At 30.3% G+C, this 14,802-nt stretch overlaps 1 protein-coding gene across 5 annotated transcripts in view; it reads left to right on the top strand.

The window, feature by feature from the left end:
* Positions 1 to 14,802, top strand: part of LOC129981124 (centromere-associated protein E-like) — a 119,539-nt gene that overhangs the window by 93,064 nt on the left and 11,673 nt on the right. For 3 of the 5 annotated variants that reach the window (XM_056091813.1, XM_056091812.1, XM_056091810.1), the window contains one exon: positions 13,350 to 13,444. The exons of 1 other annotated variant lie outside the window; for it this stretch is intronic. In XM_056091813.1, the coding sequence (XP_055947788.1) occupies positions 13,350 to 13,444 (95 nt within the window). Of the gene's footprint in view, positions 1 to 13,274; positions 13,445 to 14,802 lie in introns of all 5 variants that reach the window. One more of the 5 variants, XM_056091814.1, reaches the window with a different exon arrangement.

Here is a 14,802-nt window from a genome sequence, read left to right as displayed (position 1 = left end):
AATGAACGCGTTTTTATGATTTCAGATCCAATATCTGTGTTTCTTTTCGAATTTCATGATGTATCATCATGCAATTCTTTGGGATATTAAGTTTTTCTTGGACATTATTGTAAAGAAACATTTCTTTGGTTTTTCCTTTATGTTTTTAGCAATGATCGGAATGACATTTTTGTTAAATAAACGTATTTTTATAATTTTAGATCTAATATTTATCTTTCTTTTCGAATTTCATGATGTATCATTATGCTATTATTTGGGATATTAGGTCTTTCATGGACATCATTTTAAAGAAATATTTCTTTGCGTTTTCCTTTACTTTTTTAGCTATTATCAGAATGACATTTTTGTTAAATGAATGTATTTTTATAACTTTAGGTCAAATATTTGTCTTTCTTTTCGAATTTCCTTATGTATCCTCATGCTATTATTTGGGATATTAGACCGTATGAATTTTATTACAACAAAGAAGTGTATTATTGAAAATTATTCCAAAAGCGTTTTGAAATATCGGCCAAATTCAAGAAAAAAGATGTGCATTAATTAAATTAGTATCATTTAAATTTTTTTTTTGAATTTTTAAACAGTATGTAAATTATTTTTAATGATAATTTCTGAAGTTATTGCCGAAAGGTGCCGAAACCATCCTTAATTTTCACTTAATTAAAATTCTAATTGAAAAGTTAAAAAATTCGTTCCTAGACGCGCATTCCTACCTTTCAAAACATATTTGTGACACATATAGTTGCTCCAGAGGTTCTCCTTTATTATTTGTAGAAATAATTAAAATATTATCTGATGGCTTTTATGAATTACTTAAATTAACTGGTTATATCGTTGGCTTATCTAAAATCTGCTTTTGACCCTTTTGTTTCGAATTGATTTAATTGTACAGTATTAATATTATAAAGTTTAAAATATAGGAAAAATACAAACTGTTAAAATATTATCTTTTAAAAATGCAGTTTAATCTATTTTCTTCATTTATAAATAAGTTTTAATCCTAAAAAGATATTAGTTCCGAATAAAGGAAACATTATTTATAATTTATTAATATCGTAAAGATATTTGATAGTCATAAAATGATTTTCTTTGTTTAGATGTATCTTCTGTTAAAATTAATGAGTCGTAATGAAACTAGATTTCACGCGCAAACTGTCGAAAGCTCGAGAAAACAAATTTCAAGACTCTTCCTAATAGTGTAAATAATTACAAAAATCACCGACAGAGGAAATTTCTCCATTGTCGAAATGAAAATGATGAATCCAATAATTGAAAAGAATGCATAGACAATTGATTATGTAAAAATTTATTAAATGAAATTAAATGAAAAAAAAATAAAATTAATAAAAAAAAAAGAAATAAAAAAAAAAGAAATAAAAAAATTAAATGAAAGAAGCACGTACGAAAAGAAATGGCACGCATTAGAAAAATAGTCTTTAATTCATTAATATTGGAGTTACATTTTCAACAGGCTTATCTAATCTTTTGTGTCTAAAATATAACATCAACCTTTTCTGTTTCACCATTTAGCCATGCCTCTCATATTCCGCATGTGAAATTTCATTCCAAGTCTTCCATTAGTTTTAGCTACGGATGTATGTATATACAGAAAAATTAGGTACAGTCCAATTATTTGGATGATCACGACTTGTTTCAGGATTTCATATTACTGTCTATTTTTTAAAATATCAGTTAGCCTTGTAACAGCATAGTAGTCAATTCTATAATCAAAACACTGACACACAAAAAGGGATCATGATTGGACGAAACCTTTTCTAGATATTTTTTTTAGTGATTGTGTTTGACACATGGACATGAGTTATGTTTTCGGGCACTTATTACATCCAGTCAATTATTCCTTATCTAATTTAACAAAATGCTTAACTGGATATGATGCTCAAGTTGAGAAAATGGCGAAATATTGTTTTACATTATTCAAATATATTAGATTGTAATAAGGCAAATCGTTTCATTTTAAAGACTTCATAGGCAGCTTACAGAGTCTAATAATAGTAGTTGTCACAGAAATTTGACATCGAACTTACTTTAATTTTCCAATCCAATTTTAATTTTTACCGAACTATGAGGGCTAGAATGAGGTTATGAAAGATTAACTATGTTTACAATTGACTCTCAGTCACTTATCGCTTATTAATTTATATTTATCTTTATGTTATATTATACTTATCTTTATATCTAACGTCAACAAAATGAGAGTCAACGTCATTTCGTCAACTTGGTGTGGAAGGTGAAAGTTACAGAAAAATATTAAGGAAAGATAATATATTTTTCATAAAGAAAAACGAAGGACATCAAAAACTAATGAATCGGTTAATATGTAACATTTTGATGTTTTCTTATTTTATAATATCAACTTCTGGCATTAAAATCATATTTTTTGGAGATGTTTCGGAGATATGGCTTTCAAAAGATTAAATACAATGCACAAACGAGACATATTAAATATTTCTTACGAAATATTTGATATACCTAGTTTTTACGAATTGTTTCGAAGCAGTAGCGATATCTTCTCATGTCACTTAGTTGGACCCCCCCCCCAAAACTTACTAAAACGATAATTCATAATTTCTAAGTTCATACGACCTTTTAAGAATATTCTTAAGATAGTAAAATTTGTCGGTTAAAATCACTTAATACAGCGATTTTCAAAGTTTCATATTTCGAACAGTTTTAATCGTAGGAGAGTGGAACTTTTTTCTTGTTTTAAATGTTAGTGTGACAAGAATATTTTATAAACTACGACTAAAAACATTGGGGGATGATATAAAAATTTAGATTTTGCAGTTTTGTATAATACAATATATATCTCTTTAAGATACTTAAAGCCTTTTTCCAATAGAAAATAAGACTGGTCATAAATAACTTTATCTACCTCATTAGGTTTACTCGTAATTATAACTAAAATTGATGAACAGATTAAAAGTAATAAATATACAGAAAATAGAAGACATGGGAATATGATTCATGCATGTCGCCTATACAAAATCTTGAACACAGGAAAGATCAGAGTATTAAAAATTTTACACGCAGGCTAGGGTATTCTAAAGTCGATTAATAAAAAATTATTCTTTGTAAATTTCCTATTGTATGCCATTAATTTTTCCAGAATTTTTATCAGTCAAGTACTAATGGAGATTTGCATAATAAATTTTCCGTACTTTCATTGAAATTTCAGTATCGTTTTTCTATTCCGCCATATGTAAACCTCTCCAATCGATACCCTTTATTATAAAATTGTTTTGCATAATTCATCTTTTTATGCATTTACCAGTGTATATATGAAGTCAACTTTCATTCCGTTTCCTGGTATTCGTTGCAAATATCTCCATACAGGGATAAAAATTTTATGTTCACTCTGTATACAGGTTGATCGTTAAAGCCCTTTGACCCCCCTTAAATTCAAAACGGGGTTTCGCATAGCCAGGCAAATATCATGTACCTGCATTAAAGTGACTGTGCTGAATTTATGGCGACAAGTTACAGCGCAACTAGCGGCGAAGTGAGGAAGTTGCAGAAAATAATTGAAAAATAAAGGAAAGCGGCCAAAGAGTCCAATTAGAAAAATGTACACAAGAAAAACAGAAGAAAAAGTTTCGCGGAGTTGCCTACAAAACTGACGGAGATATTTGCGATTAAAATTAGAAACTTTCAGTGATTTAAAAAGAGGCTGGTCTTAAAATTTTAAAAATGTATACTCAGATTCCCCCCTTCCCCCTCCTAGAATGGTTTTCAGGTTTTAAAAATTATTTTTGTTACTTCCTTCATTTCTTAAATTTCATTTCTTCATTGCTTTACTCGGAAAGCCTGAATGATAACAGCAGAGAATACATTTTTTTAATTTAGAACAAACCCTTTTTCAAATCGTAGTCAGTTTAAAATTTTAGCTAGTCAGCTAATATCTATGCCAATTTTGTAGATAACTCGATGAAATTTTTAATTGCTAATATCTCCGCCAATTTTATAGATAACTCCATGAGATTTTTTTTATCTTTTTGTTATGGTATACCGTATTTTTTTGTAATTGGAATTTTTGTCTGACTTCTTTTATTTTTTGCGCTATTTTTGAAACTTCCTTATTTTGTTACTTGAGAAGTAGCAATTTGTCTCAATAAATTCAGTATAGTAATTTTACGACAGGTACACGTTACTTCCCTGGCTATACTAGACACCATTTTTAATTTAAAGGATATATATATATATATATATATATATATATATATATATATATATATATATATATATATATGTATGTATGTATGTATGTATGTAATGTTTCAGATATTTTCTATTCAGTAAAGATTAAAGCGTACACCATGCATAATTCTACAGTAAAAAAACAAAATTATACGGACAAAAAAACACAATTCTGATATCTGCATATTGGATTCAGGGTTGTCTAAAACATGTCGGTGCATTAAAATACCGGGTTACAGCAAACAAGATACTTTTTCTTTAAAATTTATAACAGAAAGAAAAAATAGTATTGCTAATAGAATGATTTTATATAACCGTAAAGAACATAAAATACATCACACCAGTTATTTTGGGAATCCATTCAGAATTTGGCAGGAGGATGAAAAACATAACATCAAAATTCAGAGAACGCAACATGCTATTAAATTATTACGTTTTCCAAACAAGTTTGACTTGACATAAATCGACTTCAATGATTTTAAGGTGAAAAAATACTTAAAAAACCAGTTCTATCTTTTCGCCTTATTATAGGGCATGTATTCGATATATACACTCATGTCCAAAATTACGATCATAAACATAAAATCTGCGAAAAATGAAAAACTATTCACTGTTTTACCACGAAATTTGGCACAGAAGTACACTACAATGGAAGAAAGAACATAGACACGCAACAACATAAAAATTTTTTTAAATTGGTAATTAAGAAACAGGGTATATAAAAAAGTGTTACATTATGAATCAGAGATAAAACATTTATCTCGGGAAAAGCCTGTCTTAACATAGAGTGTGACCACCGTTCACTGCTATACAGGCTTCGCAACGAGCTTTCAGACTGTTTATGAGGGTGTCAATAAATGCTTAGGGCAACAAAACCCATTCTTCCAAAAGCGCGGCCTTTAACTTGTGGAGGGTATTAGGAGGGGGGTTACTCTGTGCAATGGCTCTTCCGGGACCATCCCAAACGTGTTCAATAGGATTCAGATCCGGAGACCTCGAGGGTCAGTCCATACTTCGAATATCCTCTTCCTCAAGCAAATCATCAACGATCTGGGCTCTGTGTGGAAGCGCGTTATCGCTCATAAACATGAAGTCTGGGCCAAAGGCACCCAGAACAACCTCACATAGGCTTCAAAGATCTCATCCCTATAGCGATGTGTATTAACAATACCCGCATCGAAGACGTGCAATGGTGTACGACTGCTCAACATTATGCCACCCCAGACAAGGATTCCTCTGGCATCAATCCTGTCGATTTCTTTTACGTAGGAGGGATGATAGTGAGTTCCTCGCTCTCTCCAGAAGAAGATTCGACGAGTGTCACTCTGTGTGGTAAATCTCCACTCATCACTGAAAAGAATACGCCGCCATTCTTGCTGTGCCCAAGACTGATGTGTTCGTCACCACAACAACCCGGCTTTTCTGTTGGATGTTGTCAAAGGGACGCAGTCAACTGGTCGCCGGGCGTAAAGGGCCCTCTCTGCTAGATGTCAGTATACTGTTTGTATGGAAATTCATAATCCAGACGCAGCAGCAGGGTCACGAGCAAATCGAGGAGCCCTTGACAGCCTATGCCGTCGTGCTCTTAATGTCAAATAGCGATCCTGTGCAGGCGTCGTTTCTCCGTGACGGCCTTGGCCAGCCTTCCTGGTTACAGTACCACTTGTTAAGAATTGATTACACAACCTGGATACCACTTTCGGTGCAACTAGTAACCATCGAGCCACCTCCGCTTGAGACTGCCCAGCTTCAAGCCTGCCAACGGCGCTCCATCTCAAGGAATCGTCTAAACGATTATGAGAACTCATTCTCACTGGAAACAAGTTATTTTTTTATTTTAATGCAATATTCACAAAATTTCAGGCAAAATTCCCAGATTCCTAAACGGTCTAATTTCAGTAGTTCCACAAAAACTAATTCTAAACAACATTTATCCCACAACAAAGGTTAATATCATGTTACCGGTTCTCCACAATATATAAAATATAATTTGTTTAAATTTTACTGGTAGCCATTTAGTATTAGTTTGAAAAACATTTTTGTGACCTTAATTTTGGACATGAGTGTATTTTGTGTAGAATACATGTATACAGTTGCGCATGTTTATTGATATTCATATTTCATTTTATACATATTTCATTACTTAATGGAAAAAAAAAATTCAAGAAAATTGTAAATGTTTCACTTCTTTCTAAGATTTTGTCATTTTTTTCAGCGCCATGAAGTTTCTCGCTGTGCTCTTCCTTGGGGCCTTAGCCCTTGCAACGGCAATCCCTGTGCCCTCTGAGGATAATGGTAAGTACTTCCAACCTATTAACAATTTTTTTCGTATCTTTTGGGTAAACTCATTAGATGTAACCATATTTCATACTTTAAGTAGTTCTTTAAGTACACCCAAAACTCTCATCTGCATAGCATCAATAATTCTTACTTCTTCCAGCAACCTCATCCATTTTCTAAATAAAAAAAACACTTTTTGTTTTATATAGATAGATAACAGTTATTAGTCTAAGCGGAAACCTCTTTTCTATAATATCCAATCCTATTTTAAGTTATTTCATTTAGAGAAATTTTCTCTTACTAAAAATTAAATCTGTAATTTCTTTTGATCAGTTTTAACTCTCATGCTTATTCAGGGTATCTATAATAAATAAATGTGATTAGGCTTAATTCTCGTCATTATATTTGGGATTTAAAAGTGAACACTCGAAAATTTTCTCTCTGAAGTCATAAGGCTGGAGCTTCAGACATTTACGCATTCTTTTACTGTGTGTTTATTTTTAATTATTTGAAGATTGTTAAGCAACTTAATTAGAATCAGTTTTATATGATTTCAGGAAAGTTTCAGAAATCACCTAAAATTTTATAAATGAAATCTCTGCAGTTCACTTTAAAAACACTAGTGTGCTCTGAATATATTAAAAATTATTCATAAATAGTTATCTAAAATCTAATCCTAGAACGTAGATTTTTTTTTTCATACTGAAGTCTTATTTAGTTTTTTTATGCCATTAAATTTCTATATTTATTCTGTTTTAAATGATATATAACAAAAATATTAATTGAATTTTACTGACCTGAACAAAATATCATTTTATAGCTGTAAATATATATCTGAATTTAACATGGTTCAATTGGCAAATTCAATTGTTTTCAATTGGCCATCTACCTATTTCATAAGCTTTACGAATTTGCTTTTGGTGCAACTGCAAATTTAGATAATTTGGATCTGAACATGTTAAAATCCTTGTAAGTAGAAAACCAATGAATACTAAAGAATATCGTATAAAATCAATATAAAGTTCGTATTCCATTTATACAAATCATTCTTTATTTGATTTCTGTCCTGATAAAAACATTTCTAAGAGAGTTAAATTTCATTTCATTTGCTTGCTAAATGTCATAGAATAAATATGATATATATTGTTTGTCTCAAGATCCCGAAATTAGTAACGTTTCGACGATTGTACTTCTCTATGGGGTGAGTAGTATGAGAAAAATGAACGTTGTTCTACCTTCTAATTCTACGAATAATCTCAGTTCTCCCTCCTGCTATATTTAAGCATTTTCAGCTTTCGTTTAACTTCTCACCCCATTTTGGATAAAATAAATCCTTCCTTACGCATGCGCAAAAGCGTGGAGGATCTTCGAATCCGAGAATGTTAGAGTTAGAAGCTGAACCAGAATCGTATATGTATAGATATATATAGTTACCGAGTAAGATGCTGTATTTTATGATAATTTAATCAAATCAACAAATATTAAAAAAGAATGTAAAATAGTTTTGTAATTTTTCCTATTAATTATTTGTTCATTAAATGTGTCATTTCTTTTTCAGATGTGCAAGAATTTGTCGAAGACTTTGAAGATATAACCTTCGATGCGGATGAGTAAGTGACCCCTTTACACTAATTTTGCATAAAACAATTATTAAGTTATTTATAAATCTATTCAAGAATTTATTAAAATTAATCTTTTACACTCATAATAACTTTAAAAAGAAATCCTATCTTTTTTCTGAGAGTACTGCATTTTATTACTTCCTTAAATTATTAAATACGGTTTGGTATAAAAATAAAGCATTTCCTTGGTTCCTGCATTATCTGTAGCTAAGAAAAATGTACTTTGGCTGAAATTTATTGTAGTTAATTTTTATGCGAAATAATGGCCAAAGCAAAAAGTAATCAGTAAAGAAAAATTTTATTTTTAGAAAAATGATAAAATTATTATAAAAAATGGTAGCAGTTTCAGTTATTGCAATGAATATTTGAGATTGTGCATGAACTCCTATAAATTAAAAAAAGTTGAAAGATGAATACGAGTTCCTGTTGATAAAAATCAGTCAGAGCTGTTCAGTTACTTTGGGAAAAATGCAATATATTTCAACATTTGAATGCTTTGTAAAAAAGGCAAAAAAAAAAAAAAAAAAAAAAAAGATATAGAATGAAAAAAAAGGAACAGTTTATAATTTTCAAAAACTAACATCAAATTGGTATCAATCAATCTGACATCAATCTTTTGATCTATTCTACCAAAAGCTAATCTTAATAGAATTGTGAATTTTCAAAAACTGACATCAAATTGGTATCAATCAATCTGACATCAATCTTTTGATCTATTCTACCAAAAGCTAATCATAATAGAATTGTGAATTTTCAAAAACTGACATCAAATTGGTATCAATCAATCTGACATCAATCTTTTGATCTATTCTACCAAAAGCTAATCATAATAGAATTGTGAATTTTCAAAAACTGACATCAAATTGGTATCAATCAATCTGACATCAATCTTTTGATCTATTCTACCAAAAGCTAATCATAATAGAATTGTGAATTTTCAAAAACTGACATCAAATTGGTATCAATCAATCTGACATCAATCTTTTGATCTATTCTACAAAAAGCTAATCATAATAGAATTGTGAATTTTCAAAAACTGACATCAAATTGGTATCAATCAATCTGACATCAATCTTTTGATCTATTCTACCAAAAGCTAATCATAATAGAATTGTGAATTTTCAAAAACTGACATCAAATTGGTATCAATCAATCTGACATCAATCTTTTGATCTATTCTACCAAAAGCTAATCATAATAGAATTGTGAATTTTCAAAAACTGACATCAAATTGGTATCAATCAATCTGACATCAATCTTTTGATCTATTCTACCAAAAGCTAATCATAATAGAATGGTGAATTTTCAAAAACTGACATCAAATTGGTACCAATCAATCTGACATCAATCTTTTGATCTATTCTACCAAAAGCTAATCATAATAGAATTGTGAATTTTCAAAAACTGACATCAAATTGGTATCAATCAATCAGACATCAATCTTTTGATCTATTCTACCAAAAGCTAATCATAATAGAATTGTGAATTTTCAAAAACTGACATCAAATTAGTATCAATCAATCTGACATCAATCTTTTGATCTATTCTACCAAAAGCTAATCATAATAGAATTGTGAATTTTCAAAAACTGACATCAAATTGGTATCAATCAATCTGACATCAATCTTTTGATCTATTCTACCAAAAGCTAATCATAATAGAATTGTGAATTTTCAAAAACTGACATCAAATTGGTATCAATCAATCTGACATCAATCTTTTGATCTATTCTACCAAAAGCTAATCATAATAGAATGGTGAATTTTCAAAAACTGACATCAAATTGGTACCAATCAATCTGACATCAATCTTTTGATCTATTCTACCAAAAGCTAATCATAATAGAATTGTGAATTTTCAAAAACTGACATCAAATTGGTATCAATCAATCAGACATCAATCTTTTGATCTATTCTACCAAAAGCTAATCATAACAGAATTGTGAATTTTCAAAAACTGACATCAAATTAGTATCAATCAATCTGACATCAATCTTTTGATCTATTCTACCAAAAGCTAATCATAATAGAATTGTGAATTTTCAAAAACTGACATCAAATTGGTATCAATCAATCTGACATCAATCTTTTGATCTATTCTACCAAAAGCTAATCATAATAGAATTGTGAATTTTCAAAAACTGACATCAAATTGGTATCAATCAATCTGACATCAATCTTTTGATCTATTCTACCAAAAGCTAATCATAATAGAATTGTGAATTTTCAAAAACTGACATCAAATTGGTATCAATCAATCTGACATCAATCTTTTGATCTATTCTACCAAAAGCTAATCATAATAGAATTGTGAATTTTCAAAAACTGACATCAAATTAGTATCAATCAATCTGACATCAATCTTTTGATCTATTCTACCAAAAGCTAATCATAATAGAATTGTGAATTTTCAAAAACTGACATCAAATTGGTATCAATCAATCTGACATCAATCTTTTGATCTATTCTACCAAAAGCTAATCATAATAGAATTGTGAATTTTCAAAAACTGACATCAAATTGGTATCAATCAATCTGACATCAATCTTTTGATCTATTCTACCAAAAGCTAATCATAATAGAATTGTGAATTTTCAAAAACTGACATCAAATTGGTATCAATCAATCTGACATCAATCTTTTGATCTATTCTACCAAAAGCTAATCATAATAGAATTGTGAATTTTCAAAAACTGACATCAAATTGGTATCAATCAATCTGACATCAATCTTTTGATCTATTCTACCAAAAGCTAATCATAATAGAATGGTGAATTTTCAAAAACTGACATCAAATTGGTACCAATCAATCTGACATCAATCTTTTGATCTATTCTACCAAAAGCTAATCATAATAGAATTGTGAATTTTCAAAAACTGACATCAAATTGGTATCAATCAATCTGACATCAATCTTTTGATCTATTCTACCAAAAGCTAATCATAATAGAATTGTGAATTTTCAAAAACTGACATCAAATTGGTATCAATCAATCTGACATCAATCTTTTGATCTATTCTACCAAAAGCTAATCATAATAGAATTGTGAATTTTCAAAAACTGACATCAAATTGGTATCAATCAATCTGACATCAATCTTTTGATCTATTCTACCAAAAGCTAATCATAATAGAATTGTGAATTTTCAAAAACTGACATCAAATTGGTATCAATCAATCTGACATCAATCTTTTGATCTATTCTACCAAAAGCTAATCATAATAGAATTGTGAATTTTCAAAAACTGACATCAAATTAGTATCAATCAATCTGACATCAATCTTTTGATCTATTCTACCAAAAGCTAATCATAATAGAATTGTGAATTTTCAAAAACTGACATCAAATTAGTATCAATCAATCTGACATCAATCTTTTGATCTATTCTACCAAAAGCTAATCATAATAGAATTGTGAATTTTCAAAAACTGACATCAAATTGGTATCAATCAATCTGACATCAATCTTTTGATCTATTCTACCAAAAGCTAATCATAATAGAATTGTGAATTTTCAAAAACTGACATCAAATTGGTATCAATCAATCTGACATCAATCTTTTGATCTATTCTACCAAAAGCTAATCATAATAGAATGGTGAATTTTCAAAAACTGACATCAAATTGGTACCAATCAATCTGACATCAATCTTTTGATCTATTCTACCAAAAGCTAATCATAATAGAATTGTGAATTTTCAAAAACTGACATCAAATTGGTATCAATCAATCAGACATCAATCTTTTGATCTATTCTACCAAAAGCTAATCATAATAGAATTGTGAATTTTCAAAAACTGACATCAAATTAGTATCAATCAATCTGACATCAATCTTTTGATCTATTCTACCAAAAGCTAATCATAATAGAATTGTGAATTTTCAAAAACTGACATCAAATTGGTATCAATCAATCTGACATCAATCTTTTGATCTATTCTACCAAAAGCTAATCATAATAGAATTGTGAATTTTCAAAAACTGACATCAAATTGGTATCAATCAATCTGACATCAATCTTTTGATCTATTCTACCAAAAGCTAATCATAATAGAATTGTGAATTTTCAAAAACTGACATCAAATTGGTATCAATCAATCTGACATCAATCTTTTGATCTATTCTACCAAAAGCTAATCATAATAGAATGGTGAATTTTCAAAAACTGACATCAAATTGGTACCAATCAATCTGACATCAATCTTTTGATCTATTCTACCAAAAGCTAATCATAATAGAATTGTGAATTTTCAAAAACTGACATCAAATTGGTATCAATCAATCAGACATCAATCTTTTGATCTATTCTACCAAAAGCTAATCATAATAGAATTGTGAATTTTCAAAAACTGACATCAAATTAGTATCAATCAATCTGACATCAATCTTTTGATCTATTCTACCAAAAGCTAATCATAATAGAATTGTGAATTTTCAAAAACTGACATCAAATTGGTATCAATCAATCTGACATCAATCTTTTGATCTATTCTACCAAAAGCTAATCATAATAGAATTGTGAATTTTCAAAAACTGACATCAAATTGGTATCAATCAATCTGACATCAATCTTTTGATCTATTCTACCAAAAGCTAGTCATAATGGAATTGTGAATTTTCAAAAACTGACATCAAATTGGTATCAATCAATCTGACATCAATCTTTTGTTCTATTCTACCAAAAGCTAGTCATAATGGAATTGTGAATTTTCAAAAACTGACATCAAATTGGTATCAATCAATCTGACATCAATCTTTTGTTCTATTCTACCAAAAGCTAGTCTTCGTACAATTGTGAATTTGGAGTTGGAAATCTACATTAATTAATTGTTTTGCAAAATTAATTTTTTTTATAAAAACGAAGCAAAATTACAAACCTTATGACATTGATTAAAATGATTTCTTGTCCAGTGGAAATCTTGAGGACCTCAAGAACAAATTGAAGGAACGATTCCAGGAGATCCTTGAAAAAGTGAAAGATGCCATCGAAAAGGGAAAAGTAGTCAAGGAGGATTATTTCGAAAAGGTAGGATCTGCACTTAACTATCATATTTCTTTTTCTTGAAGACAATATTTCCAAAATATTTTCTATCCTATCAATATTTTTTAATTTAATGACTAATTAATGATTATTCTAAACTTTTTCTTTCCTTTCTAGCTGAAGGAGATCCGTGAAAAGCTGAAAGAGTTGAAGGTTGATCTGACCGCCAAGGCTAAGGAACTCCTTGAAAAGTTGAAGGAAAAGGCCAAGGACTACTGGCAGAGGATCCTTGACAAGCTCAACCCAGACAACAACAAACGATATGTCGACGAGGATTTCTACGCTGAGTGAGTTTCAAATAAGTCAATATAAAGAAATCCAGTTAAATATGACACTTGATACATGATAGGTTTCTAAGTAAGTGAGGGAAGAGATAGCGAAGACTTAAGTATTATAAAATCTTATGATTATAATGGGTTGTTCATGATTTACTTATTAATAAAGACATGTAGTACTTTCTGGATTATTAATATATTTGAGACAAAAATTATCCGCATCAATATGTCGATAATTGCCACAATAAGTCTCCTTTATTTCCAAGTGAGGAATTGGAAACAAGGAATCAATAGATAAAAAAGACTATAATAGACAAATTAATTATTCATAAACAAACAGAATCAGCGGGTGTGGTCTCTCCTGAACTGTCTTGTATATTCTCTAAAAAAGATACTATAACAGGGAACGTTTTGCATGGCATTGGCGTACAATAGTTACAAATAATTGAATTTAGCATTTTTATTGAATCTATAGCGTTTTAGTGGTATGTGATGAGCGAGGATAGAACCTGGGACCTTGTGGTTTGCAGTCCAGTAACATAACCAGGATACAAAAGCATATGCTCGTGTAGCGTTGTTGTTAACAGGCTTATATGCAATTCATCATAGATTCTCCCTCCAGTGAGTCGAAGGTGTGACGAGCGATATGGCTATTGAGTGGTGATGTATTAGCTGTTGTTTAATGGGCCTGTACCCAGTTGAGTAGCGCCAAGCGTTATGGAGAGCGTGGGTGAGTGAGTGGTTGCTGATGCTGCGTCACATGAGTATAACGACTTTGAGTTGCTGCGTCAAGTGAGTCTGACGACTTTGGTTGCCGGTAGATGGCGCCACAATAGCTGTTACGATGGTTGAAGGTTCATCGTCCGAGGTCACCAATTTAGCGGTATGGGTGATGCGCGAGGATAGAACCTGGGACCTTGTGGTTTGCAGTCCTGTAACATAAACAGGATACAAAAGTATATGCTCGTGTAACGTAGTTATTAACTGACTTATATGCTATTCACCACAGCGTCATCCTTGGCGAGTTTTTGGCGATTAAGCTCTGGCATGTTGTTGATAGTATCCAAAAAAACGAATTTGTGTTTTCGACTAATTATTTCCAATCGATTGAAGCAACAATTTGTGCAAAAGCTATACTCATAGTCACGAAATCTCATACCAAATTTAATATTTTTAATTCAGGACGTTTTCGAGTTATCTTGTTGATATGTTTCTGAAGGTACATACTGACAAATGGTCAACCACAAATTAGATTTAGCTCAAAATTTTATAGATATTTACACTATAGATGTTGAATTTTAGCCATCCACCTCTTTCGTATTATAGTTATCATGTTAACTTCTATTAAAACAGCTGGGCAGACAGACTTT

This window comes from Argiope bruennichi, chromosome 8 (assembly GCF_947563725.1).
Source record: "Argiope bruennichi chromosome 8, qqArgBrue1.1, whole genome shotgun sequence".
NCBI lineage: Eukaryota > Metazoa > Arthropoda > Arachnida > Araneae > Araneidae > Argiope > Argiope bruennichi.
This window is presented reverse-complemented; position numbering and strand designations above follow the sequence as displayed.